This window comes from Oreochromis niloticus, linkage group LG8 (genome assembly GCF_001858045.2).
Source record: "Oreochromis niloticus isolate F11D_XX linkage group LG8, O_niloticus_UMD_NMBU, whole genome shotgun sequence".
Classification (NCBI taxonomy): domain Eukaryota; kingdom Metazoa; phylum Chordata; class Actinopteri; order Cichliformes; family Cichlidae; genus Oreochromis; species Oreochromis niloticus.
In genome coordinates this window covers 2,018,273-2,042,380 of record NC_031973.2, presented here as the reverse complement: position 1 = coordinate 2,042,380, position 24,108 = coordinate 2,018,273, and the positions used below count along the sequence as shown (strand labels likewise).

The 24,108-nt window shown below is 45.4% G+C and overlaps 2 protein-coding genes and 1 long non-coding RNA gene across 9 annotated transcripts; 2 read left to right on the top strand and 1 right to left on the bottom strand.

Moving 5' to 3' along the window:
• Positions 1-1,168: 1,168 nt before the first annotated feature.
• Positions 1,169-4,681, bottom strand: LOC100697883 (gastrula zinc finger protein XlCGF57.1). Its single transcript, XM_005471526.4, has 2 exons — positions 4,377-4,681; positions 1,169-2,596 (listed from the first exon to the last, which is right to left on the bottom strand). The coding sequence occupies exons 1-2, from the start codon at positions 4,651-4,653 to the stop codon at positions 1,299-1,301; spliced, it is 1,575 nt and encodes a 524-aa protein (XP_005471583.1). The 5' UTR covers positions 4,654-4,681; the 3' UTR covers positions 1,169-1,298.
• Positions 4,682-5,120: 439 nt separating this feature from the next.
• LOC100697616 (phytanoyl-CoA hydroxylase-interacting protein-like) lies at positions 5,121-14,605 on the top strand. Of its 7 annotated transcripts, none has more exons than XM_005471530.4 (7): positions 5,202-5,457; positions 5,759-5,941; positions 11,474-11,670; positions 11,765-11,939; positions 12,202-12,319; positions 12,396-12,558; positions 13,472-14,605. In XM_005471530.4, exons 2-7 carry the CDS (start codon positions 5,842-5,844, stop codon positions 13,844-13,846), a joined length of 1,128 nt encoding a protein of 375 aa, XP_005471587.1. In that variant the 5' UTR covers positions 5,202-5,457; positions 5,759-5,841; the 3' UTR covers positions 13,847-14,605. The 7 variants fall into 7 exon arrangements, with proteins under 7 accessions (XP_025765653.1, XP_005471587.1, XP_005471584.1 ...); XM_005471527.4 differs by having other exon boundaries at positions 5,564-5,941; XM_025909868.1 differs by lacking the exons at positions 5,202-5,457; positions 5,759-5,941 and adding an exon at positions 5,121-5,195.
• A 5,601-nt stretch (positions 14,606-20,206) lies between these two features.
• LOC109203195 (uncharacterized) lies at positions 20,207-22,179 on the top strand. Its single transcript, XR_002063125.2, has 3 exons — positions 20,207-20,693; positions 21,414-21,492; positions 22,074-22,179. It is a non-coding gene; the product is annotated as an uncharacterized LOC109203195 (long non-coding RNA).
• The last annotated feature ends 1,929 nt before the right edge of the window (positions 22,180-24,108 follow it).

Here is a 24,108-nt window from a genome sequence, read left to right as displayed (position 1 = left end):
TCTCTCACGATTTTCTTTTCCAGTATAAATATTTATTGCACTTATTAACTGCACATCAACTTCGTAACAGTTGAGACTGAACATAAAAACAATAAATGTCTCACATTTTGTCCTTGCCGCAAAATGTTGTACTGCTTGTAATTCCGTCTCCACCGTTGCTCGACACTGCGTGTATAGAGCAGGTAGTGCAACAATAGAAAAATAGTTGCAGGACAGCACTGTGTAGCGTTTGTCTAGGGTGTTGATCATTTTCCTAAATCCCTCGTTTTGCACAGTGTTGATGGGAGCCATATCTTTAGCCAGGTGATAAGTGATAGCCTCCGTAATTTCTTTGTGCCTGCGGGAGTTCGACGTGTACAGGGAAGCGCTGTATAAGGTTCCCGTTATTGATGTTTGGGTGGTTGACCGGGACGGATTTTCTCCTGTCACTTTCTTGGCCTTTACAGCTTCATCATCTCTCACGTGCTCTCCGTTGTTTTTTCCCTGCCAGCTGGCTTCGGTATTACGTGGTATAAGGCTCCGCCCTTGTCATTTGTTGAGCAGGAAGAGTGAGCTCTTGTTTTCATGCAGATTATGTCCCGGATCAAAATGCGGTACAATCATCATCTTGTTTTGGGGTTTTTTTTTTTTAATCGTTGTCATTTGGAAATGAGATCGCACATAAGTATGAATTGAGATCGCGATTTTCTAACGATTAATTGTGCAGCCCTACGTAACAGAGATCAAAAAACAGCAGCCACGCTGAGAAAGACAGAGAAAAGCACGAGAAGATTCTTTAGAACAATTCTGAATCCTGTAAGTTCTTCAATCTTTTTGGACCCATGATCTCTGTGAGCTCCATCACCAGGCAGAGAGCAGGAGGTGGTGAGGCAGCAAACATCATAATACCATGTTTGTAATCCGCTCAAAAAAACCAAACAAAACAAAAAAATCAAAAAGTTTTGATTACTTTTGTTTATTTTAATAATGTTTAATAATGTAGCAAACGGTCTCTGCTAAAATGAAGCTCTGGTACCAGTGAAAATAATCTCTGTACACATGCTAGGCACGTCTAAAGGAAAACAGGACACACCTTTCAGATATGCTGTGAGCTGAATGAGTCATGTTAAGAAAACTGTAGATAAAAACAATAAATTCAACTGAAGAAGTAAAAAAAAAGACGTCAAACCAAGGTCAGAGTTTTATTTTTTAAATATTCCTATTCTGAAAATGAGAAAGGTGAAATCAAAATTTTACTGCTGATCTTACAAGTACACCCCTCATCTTTAAAGACAAATCCTTCAGTGGAAGAGTTTCTCTCATGTGTGACCTTTCATGTGTCTCTTCAGATTTCCCTGTCGAGTGAATCTTTCTCCACAAACACCACAGCAAAATGGTTTCTCTCCTGTGTGAACAACAGTGTGTCTTTTGAGTGTAGTCTGCTCTCTAAACATTTTCCCACACACATCACAGCCATACGGTTTTTCTCCTGTGTGGACGTTTGTGTGTCTTTTCAGTGTATTCTGCTGTCTGAATCGTTTCCCACAGATGTCACAACTAAATGGTTTCTCTCCTGTGTGAACTCTTATGTGTCTCTTCAGAACGCCCTGCTCTGCAAATCTTTCCCCGCACACAGTGCAACTAAAGGGTCTCTCTCCAGTGTGCACTCTGGTGTGTCGTTTCAGAGCGCCCTGTTCTGTGAACCTTTCCCCACACACGCTACATCCAAACGGTCTCTCCCCTGTGTGAACTCTCATGTGTCGCTTCAGATGGGTTTTGCAACGAAATGTTTTCCCACAGTCGTCACAGCCAAACTGTTTCTCTCCCGTGTGCACACGCATGTGTCTTTTAAAGCTGTACTGAAGCGTAAACCTTTTCCCACATGCATCACATCCGTAGGGTTTCTCCCCCGTGTGCACTCTCATGTGGGATTTAAAGAGCGTCTTGCGGCTAAACCTCTTACCACAAACACCACAGCCAAATGGTTTCTGTCCTGTGTGAATTTTCATCTGTGAATCTACATTTAGCTTGAAGCTGAAACCGTTTTCAGCAGCCAAACAGGTGGAGGACATTTTTTCTGTCTGACCCGTCCTCGGTGTTTGAAGAAAGTCCTCTTGTTCCAGAGTATTTACACTTAAATCAGGCACCCTGCTGTCCTTCAAACCGCCATCACTGTCTTTGTTTGAAGGCCCAGAAACTGAGAAAGATTCCTCCCCGTCACCACCATCAAAGCTGTTCTCAATCTCAGAGACACCTGGAGCCTCCTCAGCAGTATCTGGTTGTTTGTGGTGGTTTGGATCCAGGTTACTGGCTGGTTCTAGTTCTCCACAGTTACTTTCATCACTTTCTGTTTTTATTGGTTGAATCGACCTGCTGTCTTCAGTTTGGCTGTGAGGACTCTCTTCTTCATCTTCCCTCTTCACCCAAACAGCGATGATTGGGAACCTCATCTCTTCCTCCTGCTCCCGCCCATCAGCCGAGGCTCCCTCCCCATTGGTCCAGAGCTCCTTGTGTTCCTCTTTTATATGGAAATGATCTGGATCCTGCTGCTCCAGACTCGGGCTCCAGGGAACCTCCTCTTTAATTACCACCACCTGCTGGATGTCTGCAGGTAACACTGAAACACAAACACAACAAACACTGAGTTTGTCTCATGCAGCAGCACAGAGAGAGGACATCATTGAACGTCAGCGTGTCACACAGACTCAGTTTTACTCTCGGACATATCAGCTTTTCCCACCTGAAGCTAAAACAGAATTCCAGAATGAATCAGAACTTAAACCAGCTTCTAGTTTGGTTTTCTCACTCACTATGTGTTAACAGACCTCTCTGCACTGAATCATACTTGTTATTAATCTCTGTCTCTCTTCCACAGCATGTCTTTATCCTGTTTTCCTTCTCTCACCCCAACCGGTCGCAGCAGATGGCCCCGCCCCTCCCTGAGCCTGGTTCTGCCAGAGGTTTCTTCCTGTTAAAAGGGAGTTTTTCCTTCCCACTGTCGCCAAAGTGCTTGCTCATAGGGGGTCATATGATTGTTGGGTTTTTCTCTGTACCTATGAAGCGCCTATATAAATAAGCCCTATATAAATAAAATTGAATTGAATTGAATTGAATTGAATGTGTCTCTTCAGATTTCACTGTCGAGTGATTCTTTCTCCACAAACACCACAGCAAAATGGTTTCTGTCCTTTGTGAACAACAGGTCAGGGACTCTACGACCCGGGCAGCAGGAAGACGTTCTGTGACTTCAGCCTCTTTAAATGTCGCTCGACGGCCATTGTTGTTGTTGTGATTAATTATTTAAATGACCTTTAACCTCTGAGGTCACCTCATCATAAAAACTGCTCGCATACAAAAATGTCATGAAAACCTTGTAAAAAGTTTGACTTTTCCAGAAAAATAAACTTCATCCACCCGTACTGGTCTACCTGATTTCAGGGTGGATACAAAGGTGGATGATTTCTCCGTGTGTAGACTGTGCCCTCCTCCTCCAATCAGAGGTCAGCTTGATATCCAGGACAACAGGCTCACAAAGCTACATTAAACTCAGCTGCTGACAAACAGACTTCACATTTAACAGCTGAACTTTTCAACATGAAGTAAGAACTCTGGTTTCCTTCATCATCATCAGCCTGCTAACCTGAGCTGCTCAGAGCCACGGCAGCATCTGAAGGTCCGAGCTCTCGAAACAGGCCCATATTCATCCAGGCCATGGAGTCAGAGCAGCTCACAGGACTGCACACTGACGGCAGTCAGGAGGTGCTCTCACCTGTTCTCAGGTACATCTGGGACGTCCAGGTGGGAGTTATGTTTTTAAAGCTGACTGAAACGACAGACTCAGATTGACAATCAAACAAAATCTTTTTCTGAACAAGAGCCCGACTCTCTGAGCTGAATCAGACGATTAACAGGTGGACTCATGTTGTTTTACGGATCTGTGTTCTAGTTATTATTTATTAATGCAGAGCAGGTCAGTGACTCTGAGCCTGAAGCCAAACACCAGAGCAGAAAGTCTGATTAACACGGATAAATGAATAAGGACTCAGTAGGTCTTCATGTTTGGAGTTTTTATTCACTCATGTAAATCTCTTCAATTTAAACTTCGCCCTGGCTGGTTTTTTTATCTGTTTCTATGGATACCGATTTCCTGCGTGGCTGTGCCATAAAAACACGCTCACTGCGCCGTGTGCGCGCCGTAAACCGTCCGGGTGCTACAAACAGTTCCGCCTTCTTCAGCACAAAATGCTGAACTATGAGCCCGATGGAGCAGCGGGCTGCTGATGGAGCTGATGGAGGGCTGGGGTGAACGGCACCTCCGTCCTTCAGTCCTGCTCGGAGCTAACAGCTAACAGCTAGCCGCTCCTCCACTACCGCTCCATTAGCTCCTCGGTTCTTACCGGAGCTGCGGTCGGTGACGTCCTCCCGGGGCTCGCGGGTTTCGGCGCCTCGAGCCTTCTGTCCACCCGCCGAGCGCGCGCTGTTAGAGTCCCGCGGGCTCACATATTTACCTCCGTTCATCGTGTCCTCGCTCCTTGTGGCCTCAGACACACACCGCGCCTGCGCAGAAACGCAGATTCCCCCCCCGATGCGTGCTTCGTCACCATGGCAACCACAGCCTCCAGTCCAGAGACCGTGCCTTAGATAGTCTTGGATCAGCCAGAGGGACGTCCCCATCCGTGTGACGGACGCAGGAGAAAATATGAGCTGAAGATAACAATAATAACAATAACAAAATACACGCTGGGGTCACACGTGACATGAAAAAAACCCGCCTTGTTTTATTTGAACCTGCCTGCGCGCGCGGAGTGGACCTCCGCCCCCTGCTGCCTCATTTTAAAGTTAAAGATGTGATTGGAACAAACAGCAGCTCGCTGCACACGTGATGATGTTGTTCTGAATGTAAATGTAAGCAAAGTAAGTGCGTCAGTCACACTTATGATCATCACGCTGCGTCTACATTAACAAGCACAGTGACCAATCAGCTCTCATATATATGTGTATATATAAAATATAAACTGCATTTATTGCCTATTGTGCTTCATCATGCTGTCAGTCCTGCTCCTGCAGTCTCTGTACCACACGGTGGTACCTGAGCCAGCCTGCACAGATAAACCCAGCCCAGTTCTGTGAGGTGAAGATCAGGGGTGGAGGCCTGCAGGTGGAGCGTTTCCTGCCCCGCAGCGGTGACGTCTTCATCTGAGGATTTAAACATGGCGGTGGGTCTGCAGGATTACAGACCGCACGGCAACAGAATGAAATGAGTGCTTACATAAGAAGATTAACTCCAGTCCATCCACACACACACACACACACACACAAACAAACACACACGGTCTCACACACACACATCTGCCAGCTCCTGTAATCTCAGGGACACAACGTCACAGCGGTGAAGTCTCTGCTGCTTCCAGCTGTTTCTCCATTTTTTCAAAGCTGCAGCGTCTGTGACACGGGCGGGGCTGTTTTCAGCGCACACAGGTGAGCTAGGGTCACTCAGCTACAGGTAAACTGTTTCTTATAAAATTCTGTTAAAAGTTTCAGTAACCATACATGAAGCATGTGGGTCGTTCACATGTTCTTACAGGCGCTGGTATCCGCTCACACACGCTGAAGCTGGGCCAGATGTTCCTGCCTGGTTCAGGCAGCTTGTAATGATGCTGTGATGAGCTCAGTGTAAGAGCAGTGCAGGCTGCGAGAGCTCACTTTAATAATCACAACAACAGTAAATGTCTGACTCTCTCTCTTCCTCCTTCATCGTCCCATGATGTCACTGAATGAGAGAGGAAGAGAGAGAGGGGTGGAGCGAGCTGCAGGCAGGCTGAAGCGTCTCTGAGCTCGTCTCTTTGTCTGAGTGGAGCCAATATGACGGAGCCTCGGAGTCCCAGCGTGGAGCTCCAGAGTCTGCAGCCGGGCCAAGGTCAGTGTGTGCGTCTGCTGTCGTCACACTGCGAGGACGCAGCAGGTAGAACAGTCCAGTTAACTTATACTTTTATTTTTAAACTTTATTTAAAGTGCAGAGAGTTCCTGCTGCACTCTGATTGGTGGGTTTGTCTGAACTTTGGCTGGTTTTAGACTCCAAAGCTTCAAACTGACTCAGTGTGCATGAATGTGAACTCAGAGAGTAGCCGGCTCTCAGCTCTGGGTTTAAAGTCTTGGGCCTCGTGAACATCAGCTGGTCTCAGAGTTGTAGTGACGAGGATGTCCATCAGGATATTCCTGCTCTCTAATCCTGCTCACAGCTGCTGCCAGTCAAACATCTGGATGCACGCTGCTGTAGATTCTGCTCCTGGTTGGCTTACATCACGTCTGTGTTTTAATCATCATTTCACAAGAGGACGGAGTCTGAGCTGATGGTTTGAGTCCGCAGGTCAAAGGTAGTGATGGACTCACAGTAAGCAGGAAGACTGCACTGCTGTGGTCGAGGCGTTCAGGGGAACCGGAGCAAGCAGGAAAACGATCGGCTCTGCTGCTTCTGTTGTTCTGATGAATCATCGCTGTCACATGACGGACTCCAAACACTCGACTGAAGAAGAAGAAAAGTTTAAACAGAGAGACTGGGCTTATTCACATTTTGTACTTTAAACAAGCAGAGACTGAAAGTAAACATTAATTCAAACATGGTGAGAGCAGCGGGGTCAGGAATGCCGTGACCTCTGCGTGGACATGTTACTTTTCCTGTGGCAGGCTTGATTTAATCCAACAGTCCAGATGGGATAACAGCACGGAGAGAGTCTGCATTAAAGCTTGATAATCTCTGTGGTGGACAGAGAAGGTGGAGGTCAGAGCTCTTCTGACCAATCACAGCTTTGCTCAGACATCAGCTGCTTATAGCAGAAGTACCGAAATATTAATGATTACCCCAGTGAGGGTAAGTATTCTAGGCTGAAGCCAAAACCTGAACTACTTCAACTCAAAGAGCACTTTATTAGGAACACTTGCACAGTCTGGTAAAAGAGCTATAAATCTGCTTTTTCAGAGAGGCAATATTTCTGCATAGACACATGGCCGAGTCCTGTTACCTTATTGATGTAATCCAAGAACACCAGTTTCCTCCCACAGGCCAAATGGATGAAATGATAATGGCTGGATGATGGTTGGATGATGGATGGATGGATGGATGGATGGATGGATGGATGGATGGATGGATGGACAGTTGTTTGATGGACGGACAGATGGATGGACAGATGTTTGATGGATGGATGCATGGACAGATGGATGGATGGACGGACAGATGATTGATGGATGGATGGACGGACAGATGATTGATGGATGGATGGACATATGTTTGATGGATGGATGGATGGATGGACAGATGTTTGATGGACGGATGGACAGATGTTGGATGGATGGACAGATGGATGGATGGATGTTGAATGGATGGACAGATGGATGGATGGACGGATGGATGGACAGATGTTTGATGGACGGATGGACAGATGTTGGATGGATGGACAGATGGATGGATGGATGGATGTTGAATGGATGGACAGATGGATGGATGGACGGATGTTTGATGGACGGATGGATGGACAGATGTTTGATGGACGGATGGACGGATGGATGGACAGATGTTTGATGGATGGATGGATGAACGGATGGATGGACAGATGTTTGATGGATGGATGGATGGATGGATGGCTGTTTGATGGATGGACGGATGGATGGACAGATGTTTGATGCATGGATGGATGGACGGCTGTTTGATGGATGGATGGATGGACGGATGGATGGATAGATGATGGACGGATGGATGGCTGTTTGATGGATGGATGGACGGATGGATGGATGTTTGATGGATGGATGGACGGATGGATGGCTGTTTGATGGATGGATGGATGGATGGATGGATGGATGGATGGACGGATGGATGGATGGATGTTTGATGGATGGATGGACAGATGTTTGATGGATGGATGGACAGATGGATGGATGGATGGATGGATTTTTAATGTTTAATTTCGGTATCATCAGCTGAGACGTCCCTGCTTTTACTCTGGACCTCCTGTGTCACTGTTACCTTGGCTACCAGCACTGGCCCGCTGTCATCATGGCTGACCTCAGGACAGTTTCACTGCAGTAATCTGAAAGTGTGTACAACAACAACAAGGCATCTTTTGTTGTTTCCGTTTCTAACCCCAAGCCTCTAAGACGAGGAGTCACATGACCTCTGGTGACTTCATGTAAATGCAGGTGATTTGTGTGTCCTGCTGGCACAAGAGGTCTGGCTGTTGCTTCGATTTGAATAAGGATGTAAATGTGGCCAACAGAGCAGAGTGAACCTGCAGCGTTCACAGGAAGTCCTGAAAGCTCCTGTAAGAACATTGAGAGTGCAGCTCCAGTACATAATCCATAATGGTTTCATGTGTTTCCACAGAAATAACCATAAAAATAAATGTAAGCACGAACAGCTGATTCTATCCCTGTGCTGTACAGGTCATGGAGATAAAAGAAATCCCAGACTGTAACATCACGGACACCTGACGGCGCAGTCCCAGCACTCTGTCAGAGCTGTGATCTGTGTTTGGTGCAGAACGGCCTCTGTGGACTGAACTCTGGCAGCAACTTCAGGCTGCTGGGTCTGCAGACCACTGTGGCTAATCACCTTCCCAGGAGCAATGAATAGATGCTTCACCTCCTCCATTCACTGGCAGGATGGAGGGATGAGGAGGAGGAGGGAACACTTTCTGCTCTTGCTCTCTTTTCTCAGCTGATGAACAAAAGCGAACATTTTCCGGTGTTGGGAGCAGAGAAAAGCTGCTGGTGTGGAGCTCGGAGTCCAAACTGCAGCGAGTGATTCAGTGATACGAGTTTAAAATCATCCTGGACAGGCTGAAATCAGATCACACCTCAGCTTCATCACAGTTTGGTCCTTACAGATCGATTATTTGATCATCCACTCCAGCACCAACCGCTCTGTACGTGAGTGAAGGGCAGGTGTGATACAGGTGTGATACAGGTGTGATACAGGTGTGATACAGGTGTGATACAGGTGTGATACAGGTGTTTCTGTGCTCCATTTGTGGGAAATGAAGCACAGATCTGTACATGCTAAAGTCGGGAGCAGGTATTTTACTGCTGTCTGAGTTTTTTGCAGTTCAGGTCAACAGTGACTGTAGTAAAATACTCGGCCCATAATATGTGACTGACAGTTTTTCAGGTTAGTTCGATCTCTGCTCTCTTCCACACCGCGCGCTGCTGGACTGCCAAAGCTGTCGACCCTCAGCCATAACCCCGACCTGCAGTAAAGGCAGCAATGAGCTTCCTGTGAATGAACGGCGACGCACTGATTCTGTTCAGAGGAGAGATGTATACTCAGGAGGGGTCTGATGTAACTCAAGTCTGAGCTCAGTGCACATGTTAGAGTCCAGAGGAAGCCGGCGTTCAGGTTTTACTGCTTTGAGTGAACCTGCGGCCGGCGTCCGTGAGCAGAGCGGTCAAATTAATATCACACCTGGAAGCTCCTGCAGGCGCTAATGTCCTCTAATCCTCACTCTAAGAACAAAAACTGATGAGTCCTGCACTTCAGAGCCACTCAATTGTCCTCACTCAGCGAGGCAGGAGTGACCTTTGACCTCGAGACTGTAGACTTCTGTTCTCTCCATGTGACCCCTGCTGTGTTTGGACTGCCCCGATGGAGGGTTTTTATCTGCGGGGCTGCAGTCTGAGCTGTCCTCGCCTCTTCAACGGGCTCCTTGTTCAGCCTGAGCTCTCAGCGTCTCTGCTGACTGAAATCTTTTGTCCACCGAGGCTGAAAAGATGCAGAACACAAGGAGGGAGGGTAGGAGGGATGAATGCAGAATCAGCCTGAAACGGTCCTGTGATCAGAACCTCCGGCTCGGGCAGTTTATCGACTCTGTCCTCTGATTTTTAGCCTTTCTAATCAGCTCTTTGCAGTAGATGCACATCAGAGCTGATGGTGACGTCCTCAGAGTCACGCGAACGTGAACATCAGAGTTTCAGGTCTGAGTTCAGACTGATCGCCTCCACGGGTCCTTGTGTCTGTAAATAGCAGAGCTGGAAAAGCTTTGAATGACTTCATATAAAACTCTGTAGCGCAGTGCTGCGTTCTCTGTGTTTGTGAATATAAAGAAAGTACCCCTGACCTCTCCTTCAAGGTCATCAGACTGATCTGAAGGTCATTATTAACAAATTATTAACAACAGCATTATTAACAAATAATGCTGTTAATAATGCTGTACAGAGAGATGAGGACATATCAGGATACTTTCTTTGTTAATTCACAGGTTATAGCTACATGTACAAAGCTCTCGGACCTCTGTAGCTGTGCGTGGTGCAGACAGGGTTAGGGATCGATCTGCTGATGTAAAAGCTCAGTGAGATGCAGCTGTGGGTGCTGATGTGGGTCATAGATTTCACAGGACTGCAACCCTTGATGGGTTAATCTGTTGCTATGACTCTGATATAATCTGCTTACATCATGAGCCCCCCCCCGGTGGTCTTTTTAATCTGTGATCAGCAGCTCAGCGAAGCACTTTAAGCTTCAGTATTCGGCTGCTTGTATCTGTGATGTCATCCTCTCAGTCAGTGCCCAGAGCTCACGGCAGCTTCACTGTAAGTCTAAAGCTTCACCTCGCAGCAGCCCAGTACAACCACAGGGCAGCACTCACTGGTTCCTGGTTTCCACTCTCAGTGATTTTCTCTCATGTTGGTGTTTGAAAGTTAGCACATGCTAAGGGTTAGCAAGTTGAATCACACACGCTCAGACAGCTCCCAGATAACGTCCTATCAAAATCCTCAATTTCACCCAGCACATCTGGAGCTCCGCCTTCTTGAACGGTCTGTACAGTGACCTCACAGCAGCCATATTATTGGTCACATGATGTAATTAAAAAGGCTCCAAAAGGCTCCAACAGTACGAACACGGTCCAGAGGTCCAGTTCAGGTGAAGCTAGCAGACAGCTAGAAGCTACAGCCACCTGTGTCACCATTGACCCGTCAGTCAAAGAGGCCACGCCCCTAATAATGCAAACTTTAAACCTTAATACAGTTTAGACAGGTCAGTTATAAAAACAGGTATTATGAAGGAGGAAATGATCTATGGAGCCCAAACAGTTTGTGTATCAGGCTGTAAACATGTTTAACATTGGAGTGTATGGGACTGACTCACTGCTGGAGCCCCTGCTGGACGGTAGAGGAATTGCAGCTTTTGGTGCCTCAGTGCTGGCTTCATTGTGCAGCTCCTGCATTAATGCAGACACCGCACTGATGATCACTTCCAGCTCATAACCTTCATCCACTGAAATCTCATCATGCACATGCATATGTTGCTCAGCTCATCACAGCTGTGATCAACCCTTCAATATGTATACGCCTATGAAACACCTCGTGGTTGGCGGTTAAGTGCTTTTTGGTTTCAGTGATAAAATATTGGGAAAATGGATTGTAGGTATCTTACTTACTCACAGTTTGATGACAGTCTCACACAGCAGAGGCGTTACAGCTGCAGTTTCGTTATTTGTCCATGTTTGTGCAGGCGCAGAGTCTGCAGACAGCGGCATCAGGGACGCAGACGGCCTGCCGGTTCCTCAGCAGATCCGGATCACCAACATCACCTGCGATTCATTCAAGATCAGCTGGGACATGGACAGCAGGGGCCGAGACAGGATCACACACTACTTCATCGACCTCAACAAGAAGGAGAACATGAGCTCCAACAAGTTCAAACACAAGGTGGGTCTGCAGAGCCGATCCTGGGCAATCTAACTCTGCTTTAGATGATACAAAGCAAACGAACCGGACGAGCCGAGTACTTTTTGTTTTCCAGGATGTGCCCACCAAGCTGGTGGCCAAAGCGGTTCCTCTGCCAATGACAGTGAGGGGCCACTGGTTCCTGAGTCCTCGCACAGAGTACACCGTGGCCGTTCAGACGGCCGCCAAACAGCCAGACGGAGAATACGCCATTTCTCGGTGGAGCGAGATCACTGAGTTCTGCACTGCAGGTTAGACCGAAGCTTCTCAGTCCAAAAACCACACCTCTCCTCGCTGCTCGTGCACACTGATCCCTTTGGATCAATTTGCAGGTTAAAGCATCACGAGGATCGTCTTTGAACTAATTTACTATCACACTGTTTTTAGTCTGATAAAATAGTCCCATCATTTTATAAAATCCTTTGCAGTCACACTATGGACTAACATAACTCATCTTTATCCACAGCCTAAATATAGGCTCACTGTTGAATGTCTGAGTCTGTGCATCTGCAGATTACTCCTCCATCCACCTGAACCAGCTGCTGCAGAAAGCAGAGGCGATCGCTGGCAGGATGCTACCGTTCACCGTCTTCTACAGAAACCAGCAGAGGGAGTACTTCCAACAAGACAGGTGCGTCCCGCTCAGTGACCAAAACCCCGAGAGGGTTCTCCGTACAGCTGTGCTTTAGCCCTGTGTGTCGTTCCAGAGATGCTCAGTCCTGCTTCTTGCTGCCAACGGTGAAAGACAACAGCGGCAGCCACGGGTCCCCCATCAGCGGCAAACTGGAGGGGATCTTCTTCAGCTGCAACACAGAGTTCAACACAGGAAAACCTCCCCAGGACTCCCCCTACGGGCCGTATCGCTTCCAGGTACCCTTTAGACCAGCAGTCCCCAACTCCCGGGCCATGGACCAATACCGGTCCGTGAGTCGATTTTTACCAGGCCGCAAGAGTTGAGGCTCAGGTGTGAAATGTATGGTTTTCAGGGTTTTTATCGGTTTTTATCATTAACTCGGTTTCCCTGGGTCTTTTCCCTTATGCTATGAATAAAGCTTTTTTTTTCTGGGTACCAGTACTGGTTTTATTTTGTTGTATTTATCCGCAACACCTTAAAGTCCGGTCCGTGGCGCAAAAAAGGTTGGGGACTGCTGATTTAGACCAACTCACGAAGCTTGGGTGATGACAATCTCCCCTTTTTTCCACTAAAGCGTGTTTGTTGAAGGGTGCTTCATGTCTTTGTGCATGTTCCTCGAGCAGGAGCCGTCCTCATGGCCTGTTTCAGGCCTTTTTGTTGCAGCCGTTAGGGTCGAAGACATGGCTCTACATCAATGTTACTGCTGTTGTAAAAAAATGATATGTCAGCTGACATCTTGTAATGGAAACTAAAAGCTGGATTTAACAGCTATGAATTCCTGTAAACTGTCTGTTAGCTACTTTTGAAAAGTCCCTATAAATAATAAATATGTTAACCCTCAAATCTGTGACATGATAGAATTTAAAGACACTAAAAGGCTGCCAGTCTGTTGTAAAACAGCATTTTTGATTAGATTACAAATTTGATTTAAAAAGTAGTCAAAATAAAATGACATTAAACTGACGGTCATTTCTGTGATTAAGAAGGAATTAAACATTTATTCTTCAAACTCAATAAATTCGTGGATATTTAAAAAAAAAATATATACTTTTTATATTATTATTCTTACTATTTTACCAAGTTGGCAAAATCATTAAAAAAAAAACTATACAAAAATATAAAACACCCCATTTTTTTGTTTCTTTACAGATCCGAGCAGATGTCCTTTTCAACAAGACCACCAACATGTACTTTGGGGATTTCTACTGCATGTACACGTCGTATCACTACGTGATCCTGGTCCTCGCTCCCGACGGCTCTAAAGGAGACGCTTTCTGTAAAGGGAGGCTGCCAGCCCTGGACAGGTCCGGTAACCGCTTCTTGACCTACACCGAGGAGGAGGACGGCTCGTTGTCTTTCCGTCACGCTCAGGATGTCAACCTGGAGGTGATGTACACAGAGCCAGTGGATCTGAGGCTGGGAGCGGTGTCACAGATCAGCGGGCACCAGCTAATGAGCCTGTCCACCGCGAATGCCAAGAAAGACCCCAGCTGCAAGGTCTGCAACATCAGCGTAGGACGTTAGCGACTCTTCAGACTGAAAATAACCAGCTCGTTTGCATAGCAGCTAGCAGCTAAGCTACTAACTGAATTCACCAGCCACGCTCTGGCTCGTTACTGTCCATCGTGCATCGCCTGTGCAGCAGCACACTACGAGCAACATTTGCTGTTTATTGTGACAGTGCCCTCTAGTGGCCATATCATTATGACGGAAGGAAAACCGAGGCGGGTAAAGAAGCTGCAGAGCCAGAAGTTGAGAGGAGAGATGAGCTCAGGGTGGATGGATGGGTGGAGAGGAGGAGCGAGCTGTTTGTTTTTTAGCTGCAGCTTTAAAATTGTAATCAAAATGGAAACGATATCAGAGCATTAACAAAGTACTTGCTTTAACTCAAACCTAATCGAGTTGGCGTTCCTCACTGCATGGATGACTGCACTTATCACAGTCGGCTGAAGCAGAGACTCTGATGTGGCTGAAACCAGATGCATCCTCACTCATGTTTCCTCTCCTTCTTTATGTCCTCATCACCTTCACGTGTTTTCTGTCCACCGTCTCTGACAGGAAGCTGCAGGCAGGAAGCTCGCAGCACTTCTATCATGTGACTGATGGCTGAAGTGGACTTTACAGATTAACTGCTTCAGAGGTTTTATACTTTTGTAATCTGATGAAGCTCTTTCCTGCAATTAATTCATTTTTTAACTGAATGCTTTAGATTCCTGTTTTCCTCGTTTGGAGACCCCCAACATCACCAACCTTAATCTACTAATTAAAAATATTGGAACTACAGCTCCCAGAATGCTTTGAGTCATTATGTGTGTTATTGTGAAGGGTGAGTTAGCAGTGAGCCGGTGTCTTTGTGACATTAAAGCCGCCTCTTGAAGAAAAGTCGTGTCAGCTGTAAACTGTGTGATGTTATTTTTGGAGGATAAAACAAGAACATGTTTTTGACTCTGAAAGGCTCCAGGAACACATTTTCTGCCTATAGAAACGTTTGAAACCAGGAAAATGACATTAAAGGGTTAACGACGCACTCACAGTCCAATATGTATGTGATCTTTATTATTTTATCTTTGGGGTGGGACTCAGTTTCTGAGAAGTTACTTATTGGTTGGCTGATTATGTCAAGAAAAGGAAACAGAGCTTATTTATGACGAGAGAGCTGATGGGCGGAGGAGATGTATGGACGGAGCTCCTGATGGTGCACCTGATGGTGTTGCTGTGGAGCTCAGGTAGGACTCGCTCTGAAAACACTGAATTTGAAGCCTCACATCAAAAAAAAACCTCATCATTGGCCTGACTTTGGTGCTAAAAGAGTGTTTTAACTTTTTATCTGGAGTCTTGGAATAAATGACATCACTGAGAAAAGCAGATAGCATTTATTTAAAATGCAAATATAAAAATGACTTTGTGCTGAATAACAGTTGAGAAAATCTGAATCTGAAATCCTGGTTTCATGTACAGTTCAGTGAGCTCAAGATGCTTTTTAGTGTAAAGCAGGGGTGGGCAACCTTTCTGATGGCGAGTGCCATCTAAAATTCCCTCAGAAGTCAATGTGCCATATGATTGCATTAGCAATAAATTTAATAACGCTCTATATTAACAGTTACAAACTATATAGAATTATATTTGTTGTTGGCAGCTATCAGCGAATAGTTATCAGCTATTTTGAAACAACAAAGACACTTTTTATCAATAACAAGAACAGCAAATGAACTGTACAACAGAAAATGCAAATGCTATTTATGGTCTCGTCACAACAATGATAAGAAAAATAAACTGGGCCAATATGGCATCTTTGTTAATACAGCGACACACATGTTAATGTGATCTCTGGTCTCCGAGTGTCCAGCATTCAGACGGCTACCTGAGGACACTCATGTGAGAGAAAATCTGCTCACACAGATATGTAGAGCCAAATCCTGTCAATAAGGCCTCTGCAATGTTCTGAAGACAGTTAAACTTGTCAGGTAGTGATGTCCAGCAGGTGAAAATGCAGCTCCATGAACATGCACAGCTGTGGATTCCAGCTGCCCCCCTTTCCCTGTTAATGCCCTACCTGCCCCCCTGGCAACACTTTGCTAGACCCGCCCCTGCACAGTTACCAGCTGTCAGCTACGTAGAAAAGGATCCTGGTGTTATTTGTCGCTCAGAAACAGTTCATAACTTCCCTTCAACTCATCCATGTCACCTAAAAGGTAAACCTGTTTCTCCATCACCTGTTCAGCTCTGATGATCCAGTAAGGACATCTCCTGGTTTCATCTGCATGTTTCCCTCTCACCAGATAACCAAACCGATATCATGACCAGCAGCTTTTACAGCTGTGGCTCCAGCAAACATCAGCTGATACTAGAAATTAATATTAAATAAATTCTAACAACAGCTGATCAAGCTTAAACGTGCTGCTGTTGTTTAACGCGACATGCGCTGGTTTCCTCTTTCTGGCGCAAAGTGGGCGATAAATAAACAAGAGAGAAAAGCCGATCAGCTGATCATTGATCAGTTTCATGATTGAAGCAGCAACAAGAGAGGGAGGGGAGAGAATGAGAGAAGAAGAGGCAGCTGCAGCGTAAAGATGCAGAAAAAAAATCCAGCTTTGTGTCTTTTGTGACGATTCCGTCTTTTTATGGGACGGTTGGCAACTCTACTAACTAACCTTATGAATAAAGTAAAGTTCACTATCAGTAACATCACAGCACCCACCCAGCTGTATAGAAACTCCGTCATGCTAGCTAGTACGCAGTGTGAGTTATTGTAACTGACTGTAAAAAGTCAGCACAACGAAAATAAACTCCACATAAACTTGGTTTATATCTGACCCAGATAGACTGCAGGTCATAACTTCTTACCTGAAGTTCAGTTCACCTGACACTCAGACCGGCGGCCGCCTCGGGTCTCTGCTCCTCCTGCCTCCCCTTTCCCTCATCCACCTGCTGGCCTCTGTGGAAGCTCCGCCATAGCCACCACCAAACAACTGAGTTATTTTTACACATCGACCAGCATCTGGCCAATCCACCACCTTTAATACCGTTACAAAAAATTAAAAAAATAAAAAAAAATAAAAAAAAGTCATTGGCCCATAAAATGAAAAATCACCATCGGGCATACCGGACATTTGCCAGCTGTGGCACGTGAAGGGTTAACTGATGGCACGACCATAGGTATGCCCGATGGCCAGTCCAGCTATGGTCGTGCCATCAGTTAACCCTTCACGTGCCAGCTGTGGCACACGTGCCCAGGGTTGCCGACCCCTGGTGTAAAGGATAAGGAACACGTCAACAGTCGGTCGCCCCCCGGTGAGCATGAGGCGACACTGGGTCGGAAAAACCTGATATCACCAGCAGAACCAGAAACGTTTGAATTTTTTACTAAATGACTGCACGGTATCAAAATGTCAGTGGTGGTTCTCCATCATCCAGGTCAAAGGTGGGGCCCTGTGACGTACAGGTGAGAATACGAACCAGAGAAGCTGCAAAAGCACCATGATGCTAGAAACAGTTTTCTGTGATGAGTGAATGTCTGCAGGATGATTGAGCTTCACCTGATGTTTGTGTTTGATGCCAGCTGTTGTTCTCCTAACATCTAATGTGACGGCTGAATGTGTCTCATCAGATCCAACAGTGTTTGTCATCAGACTGCTGCTCCTGCTGCTGAGCCTGCTGCTCTTCATCTCTGCCGTCTGTTTCAGCCATAAGGTAGCGTGCACACGTCTGCTGATCAGAGGACGCTGTGGAACGAAGCGCTCGGCCCGTTGGAAGAGAGCGGCGACTCGCTGACTCACACCTGTGTGCTGCTGTGTCTCTGCAGGTCACCGGGAGGCAGGAGCCCCGCCCACCAGAGGACCAGGAGCTGGATGGTTAAAGCTGGCAGTGTCCAGAAAAGCAGGCAGCTCAGCAGCGCCTCCACATGGTGGAGGAAGTGTTTGCATCCTTCACCACAGTGTGAACATGAAGTACAACCACAGTATTCTGTATATTACATCATCAGGTCATGTGTTACTCCTGTATTAAAGTGTGAGCATTAATACTCGTTTATATTTACTGCTTCCAGCTTCTTCCAGTCCTGTTTGTATCCCTAAAATAATGACTGCAGCTAATCATCACTGATCGATCAACATATGACTGTTTCATAAATAATTGATTGATCAGATTATCAATATTCTCCAAACAGTGAAAAATAGTTGGTGTATTTTGGCTCTGCTCTGTGACCTTTGACCCTCCCGTGTGCAGCTGCAGACTGTCTCACCTGTCCTCTGCTTCCAGCTGGGGACAGGTGAGACATTTTAAGTGAAGTTGGTCGCCTTCTTGCTCCGACCTGTTTTTTCCTGTTTCCTTCTTTGCTCCTCAGTTTAGTTTCAGGTTAGTTTCCTCCTCTGGTGGATTTCCTGGTGGTGTGTCCTCTCGCCACTGCTCTACTCCCTCTACACTTCAGACTGTGTGGCCACCCACGGCTCCAACACCATTGTGAAGTTTGCTGACGACACAGTGGTGTTGGGCGCCATCTCCAACAACGATGAGGCGGCCTACATGGACGAAGTGAAGAATCTGGCATCACGGTACCAGGATAACCACCTCCAGCTGAACGTCGGCAAGACCAAGGAGCTGGTGGTGGACTTCAGAAGGAGTCAGCACAGAGACTACAAGCCCATTATCATCAATAGAGCTCCAGTGGAGAGGGTGCAGTCCTTTAAGTATCTTGGTGTCCACATCTCCTCAGACCTGACATGGGCTGCCCACATTCAGGTCCAGACCAAAAAGGCTAGGCAGCGTCTGTATCACCTCCGACAACTGAGGAAGTTCAGGGTCTCTCCAGAGATCCTCAGGATCTTCTATACAGGCGCTGTGGAGAGCGTCCTCACACAGAACATCACATCCTGGTTTGGGAACAGCTGTGTGAAGGACCAAAGGGCTCTCCAGAGAGTGATCCGTACAGCAGAACGCTGCTGCAGGATTGCTCTCCCCCCGCTTCAGGACACCTACACCAGGAGATGCCGGACTAGAGCAGCACAGATACTGAAGGACCCGTCCCATCCTGGCAACAAACTGTTCCAACTTCTACAATCTGGTAGAAGGTTCCGCATCATCCGGGCAAGGACAGAGAGACTCAAGAGGAGCTTCTATCCTCAAGCCATCCGGGCCCTAAACCAACACCCCCCCCACACACACACACACACACCCGCCCTCTCACATCATCTATAATTGACTGAGACTCTCCTCCAGACACTCAATTCCTTTAACTTTAAATATGTTTATATTGTCCATTCTGTAAAATAGTCAGATGTCTATTCATATTAATGTACAGAATTCACCTGCTTGCTGCTACTACTGCACATTCATCCAATATACTATATATATAAATATTTATAATGTTATTCGTCTACCCCCCCCCTTTTTTTGGGCACATGTTGAGGAGCGTGTCAGGATACATTTCACTGTGTGTTATACTTGTATATTGTCAGGTCTTGCGTGTGGAGGCGTGGAAGAGATGACCCAAACGCTGGACTCACGGTGCAGAAATGATGAGGGTTTATTGGGAGCAGGTGAACGAACAAAGCAGGAACGGTAGGAGTGACTGGCTGACTGAATAACTGAGAACTAACGGGAACAACAACATAACATCAATGACACGACAAAGACCAGGAGAGAACTGAGGACTTAAATATGCTGGCTGAATAATGACTGATAGGTGACAGGTGAGTGAACAGCTGAACTTAAAGAACTACTGATAAATGGGAAGAGGGCTGAACATAATGAACACAGACCAAGGTTAACACAATAAAACAGGAAGTGGAACCGGCAGTAGAGAAACGGTGAACGTCAACTGAAAATACTGGGTCAACGACCCAGAAACCCTGACATATATAACTATGCATGTGACAAATAAAGAACCTTGAACCTTGAACCTTTCCAGGATCTCCTGTTCTTCAGCGTCTTCTGTTCAGATCGTTTTGATCAATAAAGCTTCTTTTGTATGCTGAGAGTCTGCGTGCTGCATTTCTTCCTGACACACTGATGTGGCCGTCAGTGAGATGAGCTCATGTGCTGGGTTTGTACCAATGCTGTGTTTTTACACGCTGGAAACATGAAATGCGTCCCTGCTCTGATCCTGGCGCCACCTTTCCTGCATCCCAGCGTTCCCTGTGAGTAATCCACGGCTCCTCTAATAAAGGCCACATGTGGAAAGGCTGAGATATTACAGCCTGTGACTCAAACACAGTCGATATTATCGCACATCTGTTTGATCAGAACACAAAACTGAATGACGTCAAAGAAATTTTACCACCAAAACTGTTTTTCATCACATATAAATATTTAAAAATGTTGTTTTTAAACTGTTCATTAAAGGTGTCCCAGTGTTTCCACACAAACTCTAACGTGACTCACAGGAGAAGTGTCCTCACTCACACTGTAAAAACGATAACTAGTAATTGTTGATTTGAGTAAAGTTTTCAAATTAAACTGACTTAGAAATAAAACTTTCCATTTACAACCTAAAATAGCTTGTCTGCCCAACAAATTTCTTCCATTGTTGTCCTAACTAAGATTTTCTAGCGAGCATAACAAAGATTATCAACTTTTGAGTAGATTTTTTGAGTCGAGTTGGGAACCGGTGGGAAACCCCGTAGGTGACTGGCACACGTCGTGGTCTGAATAAGTTTGAACTAGACCAAACGAGCCTGAGCAGACTGTGTGATAGTGGTTTGACGATGTGTTCTGAACTGAAAACCTGCTAAGAAACTTTGAACAAACGTGGCCAAAGTTGGATGAAAATTACAATTTTTCGACCATTACGGATTTTACCTGGTCTGAAGTTGGAGTGTATTATTTGACCATTTTTTGGACAGGTGCGGGAGCTGCCGGCCATTTGCCCTAGCAGGTAAGCTAACGACATCTGTTATTAGGATTTTCTACAAGCGCTAGGCTGCATCCTCCTGAGGACCCAGGAGGGTGGAACGAGTAAAGCACTGAAAAAAAGCCAAACAATAACATATTTAAGTCATCTAAGGGACTTATATATCATGTTTAAGCTAGCGAAGGACCGCGCGGGGGGTTGAAAATGATATGCCAGGAGTTCGCTGTTCTCGCTGCTCTAGCGAGCCTTGAATCCCCAGCTAGCTATCGAAGCTGGTGGTAACAGACGTCTCCGAAAACGTAGAAGCATTTTTGCAAAAATGTGTTGTCTTAATAAACTGAGCAGATATTTGAAATTTACACAGCTACATTCTCGCCTGAAAATACCTTAAAAGTTTACTTTGTGACCCAGAAAGAGTAATAAGAGTAATATTAAAACTAAGTGGCTGCCGCCATTGTTTGAAACTAGAATCGGCTGGGCCGCGCTATGAATTCTGGCATAGGGTGGGCCACGAAGGATACACCTGACCCATCCTTCAAAGCTGTGGAAAGTATTGTATTGTTTTGAGAGCCTTTTTGTTGGTGGAGTATTGATTTTATGTACAATTCCACGGGTAGACGCGATCTGTACGGTCCGACTTTGCACATGCGCAGTAAGGATTGGGGAGTCCGATCCGTAACTTTTTTCTCGTTTTTTTTCTACATTATATTGAAATGTTTCATTATTGCAAACATTTTCTCTCAGGCGGAGAGAGGTCGTGGAGTGTCAGCCTATGGTATCTGAGGTCCAGGAGAGATGACCTGCGCTGTTTTCCTCTGAGGAGGTAAGACTGTCCTAATTCATTTATAATTTAATTATTATTCAAATTGGGCATGATTTATACTTATATTGAAGCAGTACGGTATTTGCTGGGGTAATGCATTGGCCAACTTTATTATCTTGTGCTACCACTCCAGTCAAGGCCCTTGCCAGTGTTATATTGAAATCCTTACCCTGAACATTTCTGCCAGTACAAGAGTCCCCATGCTAAATCGAAATTGTGAAACAGAAAGGCAATCTCATAATTTTGACTTAGCATGTTTTTTTTTTTCTTTTTGTGCTAGAAATAGGACTTCTATAGCCTGAGATTGTAAGGGAAAGAATACTAAGGCAGGTCACAGAATCTGATTGGTCACAGATTTTGGTGCAACTTAGAACATAATATGTATTTTCATATAGATACTGGGTTTTGTGGGGGGTGTTTCTATTCCTGTGCAAAAGACGTATTCATGAGAGATTTTTGAAGTAGGCTTTGCTGTTGATAACACAGTCAGGCATATAACATGGTGCAGACTGTCCAAGACAGCTACCCAGGAATTTTCTGTGCTGAATAAATGACAATATTTTGGTGAATGTATTGTTTAGATATCTGAAAATTTCATCGGATCACAAGCAAAGACCTCCTGGGGACCTTCAATGCATCCCTTGACAAAGTTGTGCCTGGCCTGCTGAAACTGTACTGGTCTAAGAAGGGAGCTCTTGGTGAGGAGATGGAAGACCTCCTGGATAAACTTGATGAACAGGTGAGTGAAGTGCTCCTTTATCTGACATTTTTAGAAGAGAGTATACTTTTCTCTTAACAGAAACTGTTTGTTTGTTTGTTATTTCTTTTCTTTCTTTCTTTTTGTTTTTTTTAACAGAAATTCACCCTACTACCCATGACATTCTGAAATGTACTGAAAAGACTGTTGAACAAAATAAATAAGCTTTTAGATAACATTGAATTGTGCTTTGTTTTATTCTATATCTATTAAGTGTTTTTTCAAGTATAATAACAACATACATTTTCCTTTGTTTATATAGGTAAATTTTCAACTCACTGGAGTAAGAATTGTATGATTACTCAACAAGAATATCTGTGTTTGGTGAAGGCAGAAATACATGGCATTGAAACCAGAATTTCTTCGTTAGACTTCCAGGATTATCCTAATTAGGTGAACAAGAAGATCCAAGTTGGCAGAACTTGTAAACCTTAGTTGAGTCAACAACAGTTGGCGAAAGTTGAGAAAACTCAAAAATCTCTTGCATCATGTTGCCTTGAAATTTTACGTTTTCTCAACATTTTCTTTTTTACAGTGCATGTTTCCTCTCCTTCTTTATCTCCTCATCACCTTTGTGTGTTTCCTCTCTGACAGGAAGTTCTGAGCAGCTTTGTCATGTGACAGCTGACGTGGATCATGTTACGCGCTGAGCAGCATTAACTTAAAACCAGAGGATGAAACAGGAGAACCTGAAAGAGATTTTTCAACCAAACTCACCTGAGTTTGTTTTAATCTGCTGCGTGAAAAACCGACCAATCAGATTACAGATGATACAACTTCAGATAGCCGACTGACCGCAGCTAAACTCAACATCTGTGTGATCAGATTAATGTGTCAGATCTTTCCTGTAGCTGTCACACACTTTATGAAGGTTAACCCTTTAAAATCTGCTCTGGATCTTAAACCTGTGATTTTAGGCTAAAAAACTTTCACTGACACGTCCAAAGAAATATTTAAAAGTGCTCTCGTGTCTGAGCCCACAACACTCACCAATATAATATTAATAATTCGTGTTTTAGTGACATTTTCAAAAACAGTTTTAGAAGTGATTTGACAGAAACTCTGTCATGAACCGTAGTTCTAACACGCAAGCTGGACCCAAAAGCAAACAATACGCAGACACGCACATTAAACAAACGCTATCTTTTAACTAAAGGTGACCCGGAATAACCGAAGGGAACACAGTGTTTTAGCGCTGAACAGAAGAGACCGGAAAATAAATGACACGGGGACGGCGTGAACGGGATCGTGGGAGGCTGCAACAGAAAGGGGAGAGAGTTACTGGAGAGCAGGGAGATAACGGCATACACCAGGGGTAGAACTATTTATCTTACAATCGGGGCCGCACCGTGGAAACCGGAGGGAGGGGTGAGTGTCCGCAGGAGAGGATGATAGGCCGTTTCTCTGAAATCCAGGCGGGCAGGAGGACAGGCAGGTGAAGGTACAAACACGCCGGACAATAACCTGATCACAGAGTGACAGCATTAACACAGTTCATAAAATCCAGGAATTCCACATCAACCTTTGCGAGGAGTCAAGTTACCACTGAATGGCGACTGATGGACTGGCGTTAAGCAGCCGGCCGTGCGGGGTTAAATCGTCCTCCTGATGATCGCCTGGAATGGGATGCAGGTGTGGAGATGACAGCCCCACCCGAAGGTGTGGCCATCTGGGCATTCCAAACGCTCCTCAGACGCCAAGCTGCGGACCATCACAAACTCAAACAGGAAGAAAATTGAAGTTCAGACAGAAGAAAACAGAAATATACAAACACAGAAAATTATCAGCAGAGTTAATAAAAACTATTAAAACACTGTCAGGTCTAAATAGACTGCAGAGTCCTGGGCTGACGAGGTGGT

Coding starts and splice junctions, on each gene's coding strand:
- LOC100697883 (XM_005471526.4), bottom strand. CDS start 4,653: ATGGGGACGTCCCTCTGGCTGATCCAAGACTATCTAAGGCACGGTCTC. Junction 2,597..4,376: donor CGTCACCGACCGCAGCTCCG/GTAAGAACCGAG, acceptor TTTGTGTTTCAG/TGTTACCTGCAGACATCCAG.
- LOC100697616 (XM_005471530.4), top strand. CDS start 5,842: ATGACGGAGCCTCGGAGTCCCAGCGTGGAGCTCCAGAGTCTGCAGCCG. Junction 5,942..11,473: donor ACACTGCGAGGACGCAGCAG/GTAGAACAGTCC, acceptor ATGTTTGTGCAG/GCGCAGAGTCTGCAGACAGC. Junction 11,671..11,764: donor CCAACAAGTTCAAACACAAG/GTGGGTCTGCAG, acceptor TTTGTTTTCCAG/GATGTGCCCACCAAGCTGGT.